This window comes from Balaenoptera acutorostrata, chromosome 14 (assembly GCF_949987535.1).
Source record: "Balaenoptera acutorostrata chromosome 14, mBalAcu1.1, whole genome shotgun sequence".
Classification (NCBI taxonomy): Eukaryota; Metazoa; Chordata; class Mammalia; order Artiodactyla; family Balaenopteridae; genus Balaenoptera; species Balaenoptera acutorostrata.
In genome coordinates this window covers 74,855,780-74,871,620 of record NC_080077.1, presented here as the reverse complement: position 1 = coordinate 74,871,620, position 15,841 = coordinate 74,855,780, and the positions used below count along the sequence as shown (strand labels likewise).

At 38.0% G+C, this 15,841-nt stretch overlaps 1 protein-coding gene across 5 annotated transcripts in view; it reads right to left on the bottom strand.

Annotated features, from left to right (window-relative positions):
* Positions 1-5,154: 5,154 nt before the first annotated feature.
* Positions 5,155-15,841, bottom strand: part of SNAP91 (synaptosome associated protein 91) — a 157,165-nt gene continuing 146,478 nt past the window's right edge. For 2 of the 5 annotated variants that reach the window (XM_057527739.1, XM_057527740.1), the window contains 4 exons: positions 13,133-13,216; positions 12,264-12,368; positions 8,678-8,780; positions 5,156-6,751 (listed from right to left, as the gene is read on the bottom strand). In XM_057527739.1, coding sequence (XP_057383722.1) covers positions 8,688-8,780; positions 12,264-12,368; positions 13,133-13,216 — 282 coding nt within the window. In that variant the 3' untranslated portion in view covers positions 5,156-6,751; positions 8,678-8,687. Of the gene's footprint in view, positions 6,752-8,677; positions 8,781-12,263; positions 12,369-13,132; positions 13,217-15,841 lie in introns of all 5 variants that reach the window. The other 3 variants (XM_057527742.1, XM_057527743.1, XM_057527741.1) reach the window with 2 other exon arrangements.

Sequence of the window (15,841 nt, the reverse complement as noted above, 5' to 3'; positions counted from 1 at the left end):
ATGAGAGGTTAGCTCCTGCTAGTGGCGAGGAATGGCAAGAAATGAGGCTTCAAACTAGACTTCTAGCCTTGAATAGACGTTTGACTTGAATGCCATGCTAGAGAGCTTGGACTTCAACCTTTACATGCAGGTTTTGAAGTCAGGGAAAAGTCATGTCATCAGATGAGAATTTTGAAAGGGAAACCTGGCCAACCATGTAGGCTGAATTGGGGTGAGTTTGGGTGGGGATTAGACTAGAGGCAAAGAGCCCAGTAAAGAGCTACTGTCCTAAGAAAGTGGCCACAGAAATGGCACGAGAGGGCAACTTGTAAGACATTCCGAGAGCAGAATGTTCAGTGTACTTAGTGGCTCACTGAATATAGGGGAGAAGAATTGAGGGTGTAATGTCACATCAACTTTCTGGTTTGGGAGACTAGGTAGACAGTGAGACCACCAACCTAGACAGAAAAACCAGGCTTGAGGTAAACAGATAACGAGTTCACTCTTAGACATGTTTGTTAAACATTTTTGTAGAACATTTATCAGTAAGTTCGATAACACCTAGACATAAAGCAACAGTTATAAACATTATGTGGTTTTACAATGAACTAACCCATTAGTTAATACATCACCAACTAGCCAGTTATGTAACTATATTTTGTTCTGAACCCAATCAAATAGGAACACTTTTGTCTCTGTTCTAAACTAAATGTTCCTTTTAGTGTAGCTTTGAAGCCATATTTTTTTTTTCCCCTGCGAGAAGAGATAGATTTTTAAAAAATCTGGCCCCAAATTTACATCTAAAATATTACACACATGGTCACAACTGCATGTCCTGTTTTCAATGGAGTGCCAAAAGCCATGTGATCCAAAATAGCAGGTGATTTAAAAAATAATTCCAAATTTCCTTGGCACAGATTTGTAAGTCACTTCAGGCTGTAAGTTTTAACTTCCTGTTTAGGTTTTACAAAGACAATTATTAATTACAAAATTAGTTGACTTACCCCAAAGATGTTCTGTACTCTGAAGGAGAGAGATGAACCACGGGCTGTTTGGGTATCTGGAGATGAATTTAGCATTAAAGAGTAGGTTAACAGCAGAGAACACGATCACTAAAAGAAGACTGTCTCCCCCTCCCCTTGTCGGAAGGGGGCCCTTCTAGGTCCTACTCACCTGTGGTCTGCTGTCTGCAGGCCTGGGTTCTGTCCTAGGCTATAGTCTCTTGCTGCTGTAGGCTTCTGTTCAAAATTATCTCCCTACTCCAGTCCTCAGTGTTGCAACCTGCACATACTATGTCCATTCTGGATATTTTTACCTTCCATCTCTGTCAAATACTCATTAAATATTTCTCCTATTTTTAAAAAATCACTATTAAAGTGTATTTTTTAAAGATATCTGATCTCCAAGTAGAAACACTTTTGGCCAATGGCAACAATTCTATTATGGGCCCAAAGCACCTTTCATATCAGTATCTTTCATTTATGTTCTTAAAAAGTGTCATTAGACACTGGAAACTGTGCCCAGGAAGAGGCTCCAGGGAATCAAGTTGAACTCAGTGGTAGATGTTGTTTGTACCCTGCTCAGATACCTCATCCTCCGGCTCTGTGTTGAACTGTGAGCTGTATTTATATGTGGAACAGGCACTTACGTTGATGAAACTTTAAAACGCGTTTAGTATTTCTGGTGATTGTACTTTATTAAGGAATATTCCTATTATTGACTACTTTTTATACTTCCATCTTCTCCATCCTTTAGTGTTCTTACAATCATAAACAAATGACAAAATCTATAGCAAAAACAGCCATAGTAATTCTAAAAGTAACAACAGAAGTTATTTATTGGGCACTATCTCTGTGCCAAGCATTTTCCATGGATTACCTCATTGAAGAGTAAGTACACAGATAGAAATTTTCTCCTTTCCACGGACAAGAAAACAAATTTAGAGAACTTATGTAACTTGCCTAAGGTAACAGTGGGTGGTTGAGCAGGGATGCCCTTCTGTGGAGTTTGACACAGAATTCCCATTCCTGTACATGTCTCAAAGTTGCTTAAAAAGTAATGTGGGGTTGGTGGAGGAGGGCATTTGTTCAGACACTGAACAAGACACATGGTGGTGGTAGGGTTATTCTGTTCACACACACAGAAAATGATGCAATCTGTTAACTAGTAAATGTTTTCTCTCTTTCAAAGAACATGAGAACAATTCTTTCAGATCTAAAGAAGTGGTTCTTCAAGTGTGGTCTGGGGACTCCTGAGGATCTGAGACCCTTTCGAAGGGTCTGTGAGGTTGAAGTTATTTTTATAACAATACTGTGAGGTAAAAACTGTTTTCATAATAATACTAGGATGCTCATTTTCTCACACTTGTGCTTATGGTGAAATTTCCCAGTGACTGCATGACATGGGATATGACAACAGACTGAATGCAGAAGCAGATCTAAGAATGTAGCTGTCTTCTGTTAAGTCTAACATTAAAGAGATTAAAGAGCAAAACAATGCCACTCTTCTAAATTTTTTTTAATTGGAATTTTTCATAAAAATATTTTATTGATGTTAATATAGAATAGTATTAATATTTTAAAAAATGAATTAAACAAAAATTTAAAAATTGCTCAGTTTTAATTTCTAACATAGTAAGTATTGACAGACATAACCCATATAAACAAAGCTTTTGGAGGTCCTCAATAAATTTCAGGGAATTCCCTTGCAGTCCATTGGTTAGGACTCCGTGTTTCCACTGCCAGGGGCCCAGGTTTGATCCCTGATTGGGGAACTAAGATCCCACATGACGCGTGGCACGGCGAAAAAAAAGTTCAAATTTAGTTCTGAGACAGAGTTTGAAAATCTCTGTTCTGCGATCAGATACACAATACCTAATTATGGAATCAATTATAGCATGGCTTCCTCTTTCAGAATTGTTTGACGAGGCATGTCGTAAGTGGAAATGAACCTGGATGATTTAGTGCTGCAGCTCTGAGGGTTTAGCTAAGGTTAACGACCATATCACTAAGTCACAAAACCTTGCTCCCTCATACATTTCCACTCATACAGGAGACCCGAATGATGTATCCAGTAGTGAAATGTGCTGTCAGCAAGGCTATGAGAAACAGAAGTTTTCTTACAGTCCAAGAGGATGAATAACAAACTACCACAAAGCCTGTTGCCTCAAAAGTATAGACCAACGTGACTTTTCAACTAAGACAACACACATTTTGAGTTTCATCAACTACTTCCACACAAGAAACACTGTCATTACTGCTACAAGACCATGCCCTTTTTCCACCTTCAAAAATTTGGAGATCTATTGTTAAAGGTGTGCCTATTTAAGAGGCAGACAGAGGGCTTTGCACATCTTATCTTTCTGTGAATCAAGTTCTCATGTATTTTTTTCATGTCCACTCCTTTCTTCCTCTTCTGAACCCCATGACTCCTCCCCAGAAGTCTTTGGTCTTTATTCTTTTTTTAAAAAGCACAACAAATAACATGAAAGACAGAGAACAAAGGAGACACTTCAGTACTGAGAGAACCACTTGTTGTAATCATTACACCATAAAGTAATTCAAACCTTCAACTCAAGATGGGTTTTCAATTGGTGTTAATGCTTGCATTGCAATGAGCTGGGAGAGCTATTCAAACTCCAGTAACATCTGACAATAACTGCACTATATGAGGTTTATTCTTTAGTCATCAGAAATACAACAGCCCAGCAGTATCCAAGTAAGTGAAAAGACCTCTAAGACATATACATAGTACTATATAAAATAGGTTAATTAATAAGGACCTGCTGTATAGCACAGGGCACTCTGCTCAATACTCTGTAATGGTCTATATGGGAAAAGAATCTTAAAAAGAGGGCTTCCCTGGTGGCGCAGTGGTTGAGAGTCTGCCTGCTAATGCAGGGCACACGGGTTCGAGCCCTGGTCTGGGAAGATCCCACATGCCGCGGAGCGACTGGGCCCGTGAGCCACAATTACTGAGCCTGCGCGTCTGGAGCCTGTGCTCCGCAACAAGAGAGACCGCGATAGTGAGAGGCCCGCGCACCGCGATGAAGAGTGGCCCCCGCTCGCCGCAACTAGAGAAAGCCCTCGCACAGAAACGAAGACCCAACATAGCAATCAATCAATCAATCAATAAATAAATCTTTAAAAAAAAAAAAAAAAGAATCTTAAAAAGAATGGATATATGTGTATGTATAACTGATTCACTTTGCTGTACAGCAGAAACTAACACAACATTGTAAATCAACTATACTCCAATAAAAATTAAAAAAAAAAAGAACTAATGTACTCGTGGGGTTGGGGGAGGGAATTAAGGCAGAGGGCCCTGTGCTGGCCAGCAAAGTGACCCCTTGTGTGAGCAGTGGTGTGGTCACACCCTGAATACTGTGCTCGTGTGTGTATGCATGCAGAGCTCAGGAGAGGCAGGAAAGGCGTGCGCACCACGAGGAAGAACACCGCGGGTAAAATGGACCTGTGTTGAAAGTTCTCCAGAGAGGTAAATCGTTTGAGCAGAGGACCTGATCCGGCATCTCATCTATAAGACAATTCCCCACCCAAGGACATCAAGAATCTCACCACAGCAAGTTTCCAGCATCCAATTTAAAAATAATGCTGTTGTAGCTTCTCCTATTAAGAATTTATAGCACATGGGTCATTCAATGAAGGGAAAAAAGCATATTAAAAATGCAATATTAAGCTTAAAATTATTTACAATCTGAAACACATTTTTATTACAATATGCCCGCAAAGTAACATACGATCAAAATGTAATCTATAAAAATCACATTACATAATCAGATACTAGCTTCTGAAAGTTAGTTCTCAAGATACAAATCCTAGGTAACTAAGGGAAAGACAATTTTAGAAATAGAAATGTGCTTCTATTTGAGATTGGACTACCTTTTGAGACACTGTAACAATCTAGTTATAGGCATCAAGTCATCCAATTTTACTAAAATTGGCTAATCTAGACTTTGTGTCCGAGTATCTGTGCATGCAAGTGTGTGAGTACTGTAAACTATTACCTAAAATCATACAATTCTTCAACTTCCACAGAGAATTCTTGCAAAACTATTATAAGAATTTAACTGCATATTTTAAAAGAAAGTTCATCCTTTTCTTTTTTGGAATATGGAATTTCAGTGTATTTGGCAGTAGCCACGGAGTCCCAAGTTCAATGACAGCTGATTAAAATTGTTCTTTTTATCCTTGTCTTTACTTTATTGGAAAATAATCAAAACTATGTTGGCACAGACCGCATTTCTCATCCTAAATGTTTTAACATTTGCAATATTTTGTATATGATACGTGTGTCATCTGAAACAGACTTTTTCCCCTAAGAAATAATCAAAAGAGAAAGATTATGTTTGCATTTTCTTTGTTCAAGGTGTTTATTGCATCTCAGAGGGCATACATGCACTGGGTTTTTAAACTGAAATACAAAGAAAAGCCATTTTGAAATTGGTTTTAGGTAATTTTTCCCCATTACAGTGTATGTTATCCCCACAGTAAATTCAGATACAACCACTTTTAAATGGTACCATACATCTATTGAATAATTTGAAAAAAAGGCAAACACCTTTCCAACCCAATATGCTTTAACGAAGAACTGCCAAGCCACTAGCAACACTGATCAACAGTGATCTCATTTATGCATCGAAATCTTAAGCCAAGCCATCAGCACAGACAATATGACAACAACTTAAAAATTAAAGAATACAATATGTACAGTAAAGGATACAATTCTCTGATTTAGTTTAAATTCTAATCACAATGGTACAACAAAACCTACTTTGAGCTCAATTGAGGGATGGAAGAACACTACTCTACAGAACACATAAAGAAATACTAAATTAACAGATGTACATAAAACTCACAAGAAAATAAAAATATTTGCAGTAATCTTTAAATTACAGTTATACCTTGGGGTGCCTTTATAATCACTTGAATAGCACATTTCTAATTGCATTTTCACGGACATGACGGAAATGGACCCTTCACTTTTCAGTGCCTTGAGTCAAAACTGAACAAATAGGTCAATTTAGATGCAAAACCTGTCAAATATAATTAAAATATATATTTTAATATAGCAGTGATTGAATATGGAATTCTTCCCATATGATTTTCATTCTTGATAAGGTAGCTTCGAGGAGAAATATTTGTTATGGACATTAACCTTTATATTTTTTTAAAATAAAAGTTCTTAACATATACAGTGCCACAAAAATAAACATTTCCCACAACAGCTGAAGTTCCTGTGATTGGAAAAGTGTACTCCACACCGAAAAAAGTTCTGTATATTTAAGAGTGTTTTCTTTACTATCTGATATCATCACACTATGTTTGTAACGTACATACAGAAGAAAAGAGAATTTATGGGGAGAGTTTAGGTTTGTCCAAAAGTTATATATACATTGAAACCTTCAGAAACACAGACACGTCTTTCCAAATGGCTCACCACACAACAGCTGCATCATCCATCCATGGGTGAGGTCCAGAAAAGCACTAAAGGCATTAGAAACATCCATTCGTTGTTTACATCGTACAACACACAAAGAACCCATATACACTACAATTTTGAGAGTAGGGTTAACAGCTAAGGTAGTACACATTCCTAATGTTCACTTTCACAGCTGTGCTACACATTTTGGAAGAGAAGTTATGTATAAGCATTGGGATTGGTACTGGTGGCTCTCTTTGAAACTCTGAGCATCAGTCTTATTTGAAGTGTCCAAACTCATTATCTTTTTCCTATTCAGTCACAAAAATTGCAGCTGTAAAGATAAAAAGCACTCGAATTAGAAAACAATACTACATACTCCTCAAACATTTTACCTTCCTTGCAATTTTACTTCGCCGTTACAATGAAAATCTTTACACCAAAGGTTTTTGTATTACCAAAGTCACATTTATATACTTTTCACAATTCTTTAAAACAAGCTTAAAGTTTCATCCAGGAAAAAAAAAAAAAACTTTCAATGTACAGCTTCATTTTTAGATAAGAAAATTCTACCGGCAAGATTTTGAAATTTGGATACTTAGAAACCTTAGCAAGACATTCAGTACCAATTAAGAAACTTAGAAACCTTAGCAAGACATTCAGTACCAATTAAGAACAGCTAACCTTAAAAAAAGGGCAGTGAAAAAAAGGGGGAAGGGCAGGGACTCCCTTTTTTTTTTTTTTTTGGTCCTTTTCAGTTATGGTTTTCAAGGAGCCACTAAACAGTTGCACAAGTGACAGAACAGAATAGAGGGGAGACACCCCTGGCGATTCAAAGCTTTCACTTATGCCACCCCCCACTAGTCACCCTGGCTATCTCCCACGCTTCATCATCTCTGCCAGGAAAACTTTCCTGGGGTCTTCAGGCTTAGCCATGGGGGTAACTCTTCTTCATAACATAGTCTGTATCTGTCCCTCTTTGGACTGTGAATCTCTGAGGGCAGGGACTGTCTAAAGCATCTCCGTTTCAGGTCCTTATCAGAGTTCCTGCATAGACTGACAGCAACGTTACTGAATAAAAGGCGGATAAAAGGCTGCTTCCTGCAGTGTCCTTGGTCATTCCTGAAACCTCAGCTGCTAAGAAATAAGTGCTCATTGTCTTACTTAGGCCTACATGATGTCTACCTCAGCCCAATCCAAACCAAAGTGGGACAGAAAAGTTGGGCACAAGGAGAATTACTTGGCTGAGATGCCAAGGCCTTAAAATGATAAATTATTTATTAATTTTGTATGAAGAAAAAACTCATAAGGCAGGAATCCACAAAAATCTTAGTAGGCATTTGAGAAAGTTTAAAAAAATATAGGTAGTAGATATACGATAAAAATAACAGTGGATGGGGGTCCAAAAGCTTCGACACTCTTAACTGCTCTTCCAGCGTGACCTTGGGTAAATCACTTAATGCCAAGGAACAGTTTCTTTAGCTGTGAAATGGAGGCAGAAGTATCTGACTAGTTTATCTCGCAGGGTCTGATCTTCTACAGAGATGGTCAAAGAGTTAATGACTGGCAAGTATGAAAAATACCATGTAAATGAAAAGCATCATTACTACTGTTCATCCACATGCAGCAAGTATTTGTTGAGAACCTACCCACTGTGTTAGGTGCTGGGGTTAGTAGTAAACCCTCTTCCTTCATCAGTTTTCTTCTGTAAGTCCATTATTAGTCATAATGTAATTTCATAAATTACATTAGAAATTTAAAACTAGAATGTTAGAAATTTAAAATTTTGCTTGAATGCAGATACAAGGATAATAATCTAAGCTTTATTTGATGAGGCCACATAAGAATAAGCAAAATAAAATTACAATTATTGTAGCCAAATATATTCTTAGACAATTTCTAAATGAAGTATTATAAATGTTACCTTTCTATAAATTCCAGTCATCATGGAATGAAGTGGTCATTTTCTAATTTATGTAGTAGCTTGGGCAACTTTTTGCTTTATCAGTATAATCTTTGTGCTTTCCAGTGTAAGGACAATTTGGAGGTTTCTCTCCCTCTTAGTTTTATAAATTAAGATTAAAAAAATCATTGATAAAGATAGCTTTCAATATTGATTTAAAAAGCATAAACATTCAAATTATCATTATTATATACATGTATTAAAAACACAGAAGTACAAATATTATACCTAATAAAATAGCTCAGCATAGCATAGGTCATTATTACAAGCCCACAGGAAAAGCTCAATATTAGATACCTTAAATTGTTTACAAGAAATCCTTGATGTTAAGATCCGCTAATGGGTCCTTTGCTGGAGGTTTCTTGGGACTCTGAGTGGCAGGTGTAGGGCTTGGAGAAAGCTAAGGGGGGAAAAGCCAGCCCAAGATAGTGGAAACAGAAAGCAAACAGAGAGATAGATAAGCATTAGGCTGAGCACATACCACAGAAAACAAACATGCAGAAGATTAGATGGCTAAAAGTTTACAAAATCTACTTTGTTCTACTTAGTCACAGTGTTGTTTTAGATTTTGGATTTATAAAACACACTTCAAAGGATATTGGCTTTCTTGAAATTCTTTGACATCAAATCTAGCCAAAGTAAAATTTGAGGACTCTGGTAGAACAATATGGATATTAGTTAGGGAAGATGTGAAAAACTAGTCACATTAAAGCTATTATGAATATACAGTTAAAAAAAAACAACAAACCCAAACAATTTCTCTATTCAAAGCATTTTACTTTGAGTTATTAGTACCACTAAACTAATAAAGGAATATAAATGACTTCTCTTAGAGTGAGAGTGAGTGTGAAGGAAAAATGGGAAGAAAACAGCTTGCAGAAAGTTACTTAAGAAATTATTTTAAAAAGTATTTAAATAATTAAGTAAAGTATTAATTAAGTAAAGTATTTTAAGTGAAAACCTGTCAAGTTTTGGGGCACTGTTAGTTTCAGATGAGCAAATAGTCTCCTAGTTATGAATGTCGCTAATTCCAATCTTGCCTATCCAGCTTGTAGAGAGGACTAATTATTACAGACTATAGAGAAGAATCATACTAAACCTGCAGCAAAAGCAACAAAAAAATTTCTTACCTTGTTTCTGTTTAGTGAATACCTAAATTATTTCATTGTGTGACAGACATAAGTTCTAGGAACAGGCTTTTGCAGGAATGTTAGGGTCCAAGGCCTTGAAAAAGGTCATGGAATTTACGCAGAGCAATAACTGACATGTATCCTTCGAGTCTAATTAATTTCCTAGGCTTATAACATGATGGAAACCTCAGAGACCTGGGATTGTAGGGCACGGATGTATGTTTTCATTGGTTCCATAAACAAAGCTCCAGAAGTAAGAAGTTTCAGATTTGTTCCTATGTCCATGAACTACTGACTGACTGTAGTATCTATCAGTCAAATTTCCATTTTTAAAACTGGGATCGTATTTCATAGAAAGACCGAGGTAAGGGTCAAAGTTGTTTGGAAAATAAGAAACTCAAGGACTGGTCTATAATTAATAATTAGGTGATATGACAACACTGTGATACTAGCCAACTGAGCAATAGTGGAATAGTCCACATATCAGTAATGGAAAACTGTTCTGTTTTCTAAAGCTACCAACTCATGTTTATTTTCTTATCTAGTATATAATCAGCTATGCTTCTTCTCTGATATAGGAAATACAATCTAAAAATTGTGTAAGTATGGCATACCATTTCCTAAATTACCAGAAATTCAATTAAATGATGAAAACACTGTGCTTTCATCATATCATCTATTTTTCATTTTCATTCTTTGAATTAAGTAAACAAACTGATGCTCTGTAACACTGGTATCACACAGAAAAACTACCTTAAATAATAAAATTATATTAATTTATTTCTAAAGCTTTCTGCACACCAAATACAATGACTTTTAAAAATCTCAACAACATCCTTCCAAGTTCATAAAAATAGGAACATCTTTCCTTTTTTTCAAAACGGTGGTAGGTAGTCATGGATATAGTTAACCATCAAGGAGACATTCACAATAAATGAGATCCTTCTTAGAATTTAAATATATCTAGATTAAATTTAAAACCAACTATTACACCTAAAAGCTTCCTCACTACCACCCCACTCCCTCCAAACAACTTTAGGCAGCATTCATTAGTATGAGAGCAGAACAGAAGATTTCTCATGAAGCCAGTGCTTTGGCTATGGCCTTGAAGGCTAGAGTCTCTTACATTGTAAATTCATCTCTCTGGACACCCACCATTCTCTCTCCTGGTCATTATGGCTTTTGAGGGTTAAAGTAAAGAAGCTGAAAGCAAATTCTGGGAACAGGTAGAAAATGAATTTAGAAATGATTCAAGGAAGCAAAGGGGATTAGAGTACACTCAGAAAGTTCACAGTAGGATTCCTTGGCTGACACAATATAAATACCTGTGTGGTAAATTAAAAACATTATAGAAGTGAAACTATTTACTGATGTCCTTAAAATATATTTGAGCTATGTGTTTTGGTTTGCTCAGCATGGTGCTAGTAGTTACAATGTTCTGTCTCCATCTAAATCAATTTCTCACAGTGACCTCTTTGGTTCTACATATACCTTCACTTTGGCCAGGCAATTTATAAGAGTAAAAAGAAAGGGTGATTCATCAGTATGAACATCACTATTAGCAGCAAAACAGTTCAACCAAGTGCATATATTTTAGCACCTTCATAAATGAAGGTAGCACATTGTGCAGTAAGAAATTTGGCCTCATCTAAAGAGAGGTTTGCCCTTTGTTCTGGACCCTGGTAGGTAACCTCTCAACCCCTGGAAATGTCCTGAGTGACAGGAATGTCTTTATTATTCAGGGCAGGTGTCTGGAACCACACCTGATAATTTATGCTAACAAGATGACTCAGGGTGGGGGGCTAGCCATGCCAGAAAGACCAGCCATGTGATTACAGAGTTAAGTCTTTGGGCCACAGGATATGAGCCTGACCTTCAGGGAGGGAGGAGGGCTGGAGACTGAATTATTTCCCATGTGGTTGAACTCAATCAGTCATTCCTATCTAACGAAACCTCAATAAAAACCCTGCACGCTGAAGCTCAGGTAAGCTTCCTGGGTTGGCAGTACGGCTTGCGTATCCTCACACATTGATGCCAGGTGGGTAATGCATCCCTGAGGACAAAGAAGCCTCATGTGTGGGCCCCCCCCAGACTCTGCCCTACGCATCTCTTCTTTTGGCTGGATCTGATTTGCATCTTTTTACTACACTAAAACTGTCATCATAAAGTTAGCGCTCCCCTGGGTTCTATGAGTCATTCTGGAAAACTGTCTAATCTGAGGATGGTCCTGGGAACCCTCAAATTTGTAGGCAGGTGGTTGGAAGTGAGGGTGGCCCTTGGGACCTGAAGGGTCTGATGTGAGGGCAGCCTTGTGGGAACTGCTCCCTCAGGCTTTGCAGTTTGGCAAACACACTGCAGTTTGTGTTACTGGTCTCGGGCAAACGTGGCAATCTGGAGGACTGTGTCCCTACCTTTCCGTCTGGCTAACTCTGGGAACACATAATAAGAGTATCGATCAGAGCTGCTCATTTTCCCCGGACTAAATGTCTGGATACTTTAAACACCTGGTAGTTCTCAGGAGCCCTTCTGAATTAAGTAGGAGAGGAATGGAGGGACCTTAGGACAGTTAGTTATTTCCATCACTTTCCTCCAAATGTCACATTATTGCTCCTCTCTCTTCCATGTTCCCTTTACTTCTGAAGCAACAGGTATGAAGACTGTATCAGGTAAACATATCTTTAAACAGTTTGTCCCATGACCGTTTTACATGTATAAAGTGATGTCATTCTTTGGCGGGACATTCAAAAACTGACCTGTGTGCCAGGTACAGCTGCGGCTGCAAAGGGTGGCCTCCTCATGGGCTGTGCAAACATGACAGGCTGCTGAGGCATCGCGGGCATGCCTGTCCCAGCAGGAGGCTGGAAAGCAGAGCGGTTCAGAGCATGAGCGGAACCTACTCTGGCAACGCCCTGACCTTTACGTCTTTAATACGTTCCTGAAAATTTTTCTTTCCTTTTTTTTTTTTTTTAAACATCTTTATTGGAGTATAATTGCTTTACAATGCTCTGTTAGTTTCTGCTGTATAACAACGTGAATCAGCTACACGTATACGTATATCCCCACATCCCCTGAGGAATCCAGGTCTGTGAGAAAGCATAATTTGTAATTTTGAACGATGGGTGCTGTGAGGCTGGCAGGTGGCAGAGAATCACTGAGGTGCAGTAGGGGCCTGGCTGGCCACACGGCATCCTCACCCCACCCAGGCTTGTTTGTTGTTGTTTATCCATCTTCTGGAAGCACAGTTCTTGAAGAGATGAGAACTTGTTTCTTTATGGAAAATGGCTCTAAAATTTGCTACTGATAAACGTGGTAAGTGAAAAGTCCTAGTATAGTGATTAAAAGTGGATTTTGATGATTGAGCTAAAAATATGTTTGGTAAATAGTATGCCAAAAATGACATTAACAGTGTACTATAAAAATTATTTTCATGGCAGAATTTAAGTGTCTTATAAGTGACTCAATCATGCCCTTTGTAGACTACTTAATGTCTAAAGCAGATGACTTAACTTTTTAAATTTTACTTTACTGCATTTTGGGGAGAATTATATTCTATAGTTAATCTGGGATTTGGTGAAGGCCGTAGAAGTATTAATTACAATTTTTAGCACCGGTCATCACTCACCATTCCAAATCCTGCTCCAGGTTGTCCGACAGATGGGGCCCCAGCAACAGGAGGAACTGAACTAGTTGGAGGTACAGCTCCTTGCTATAAAAACAAAACAACACACACACACACACACATACACACAAACAACAACAAAAAGAACCAATATAATTTGGTTTTAAAATGACAGAATATAATTTTAAAATGCATGCCCTTAAGTATGTGTAAAGATGTAAAGAAATCTCAAATTTCAGTTTTAAATTAAAAAAAAAAAGGCACTAGCGCCACGCCAATGATATGAAGAAGGTTACTAACTTGATGTTCACTGTTGTGGTGCTATTTGGGTTCACTTATTCAGGCTCAGCTTACACTCAAGCACTGGGCTTCCTCTCTATCTCCTTATACCACCCTCACTGTAAACAAATTTTTCTAAGCTTGTCTTTTCCTATCATTATATCCTCCAATAGGCACTGAATTAGAAATTTAAAGAATGCTTTCATTTACATTTTTAATGCTTGGTTTCCATTTTTCCCCCCATTTTTATATTATTCTTTTCTGTGTTATATTTGCTTCTCTCTGGCTTTTGACTGTTGTACATCTGCACAAAGACCAAAATTAATTCTAAGTTTTAGGAAGCATTTAGAGGACTGCACATAATATCATACATATATCCCATTCCAGGCACAGGTTTGATAGTTTTCAGTCACACACCAAAACCCCTAATATTTCCCTTATGCATAAAATTAACCTTGCTGCAATCTCTTAAATTTAAGTTAACCATTAGAGCAAAATCCTAATTGAAAAAGAAAATACTATAGTGATATCAGCAAAAATGGTGGAATAAGGAACTCTAAGAGTCCCCCTAGGCATAAAAGCAATGGAAAAACAGGCAAAAATGGTCAAAATCAACTTTTTTGGAACTCTGGAAACTAACTAAAAGTTTGCAGCAGCCTAGAAAGTACTTAATCAAAAAAAAAAAAAAATCAGCTGAATCTTGGTAAGAACATTGAGCTTTGGGGCATTTTAACTTACCCTAGAGTTCCAGCCACTGTTCTCCAGTTCAGCTGTAGCTTTGAAAATAACAGCACACAGCCCCAGTAATAGTACCACGAGGAGCAGAATATATTTTAATTATTTGCTTTGCCTTGTCTCGTGTATAGGTGGCTCCCTGGAAACACTGCCTCAAAAGGCTTGTCTCTATCTTGCCAAACTGGGAACCCACCTAGTGCTAAAGTTGTCACCGGAAGACATTTGCGGAAAATACTTAAAGGCAAATGTTTCAGTTGTTGCTGTATCAGGCAATGGATATCAGTCAGCAAAAAAAGCAGACTAAACAAAAAGCTCAGAAGGAAAGGCTGGAGAATGAGATGCTTTGAGGATTAAGGGTTTGCAAAACCCAGACCTTCTCCTGGGAATTTAGACAGCCATGCACATGCCCAGGGCTGTGCATAGGCTCAGGAAAGATGTGAGATGCCTCTGGGTTGACTTTTTTTTTTTTTTTTAATTTTATTTATTTATTTATTTATTTTTGGCTGTGTTGGGTCCCTGTTCCTGTGCGAGGGCCTTCTCTAGTTGCGGCAAGCGGGGGCCACTCCTCATCGCGGTGCGCAGGCCTCTCACTGTCGCGGCCTCTCCTGTTGCGGAGCACAGGCTCCAAATGTGCAGGCTCAGTAGTTGTGGCTCACGGACCCAGTTGCTCCGTGGCATGTGGGATCCTCCCAGACCAGGGCTCAAACCCGTGTCCCCTGCGTTGGCAGGCAGACTCTCAACCACTGCACCACCAGGGAAACCCTCTGGGTTGACTTTGAGGCTTTAAGAAAGCAGCAGTGATCGCTAAGGTAGAGTTGCAAACTGCCTGGTTGAGTCTGAAGTCATGCCTAATACACACTCAGAGCCCCTCTGCAAAGACTGGGAGATATTTTTGGTTCCAGGAGTTTAAGTAGTATCTGTCTAATCATTAGCTGACCACTTAGCTAAAAGGACAAAACAAACAAACAAACAATAACCCCCTCCCCCCAACCAAGGTAGCAAAACAACAAAAAAAGTAGCAACAAAAACCTTGGGGAGGGGGTAGAACATGATTTCCAAAGCTGCCATATTATAATATTCAAAGTGACCAGGTTTCAACAAAAAATTATGAGGCATGCAAAGAAACAAGAACATAGAGACCATATGCAGGAGAAAGATCTCAAATCAATAACCTAAACTTCCACCATAAGGAGCTAGAAAAAAGAACCAATTCCAAAGTGAGCAGAGAAAGGAAATAATAATGATTAGATCAGAGAAAAGTGAAATAGAGAATGGGAAAACAAAAGAGGAACTAGAAGAAACCAAAAGTTGGTTCTCTGAAGAGATCAATAAAATTAACAAACTCTCAGGTAGACAAACCAAGAAAGAGAGAGAAACTTACATGACCAAAATCAGGAAAGGAAGTGGAGATATTACTACCAACCTTGCAGAAATAAAAAATTATGAGGAAATATTATCAGAAATTACATGCTAAAACATTAGATAATCTAGATGAAATGGTCAAATTCCTCGAAAGACACAAACTATGAAAACTGACTCAAGAAGAAATAGAAAAATCTAAATAGTTGTATAGCAAGTAAAGAGACTGAGTCAGTAATCAAAAACCTTCTATCACAGAAAAGCCCCAAACCAGATGGCTTCACTGGTCAATTCTATTACATTTATAAAGGAGAACTAATTTCAATCCTTCTCAAGCTC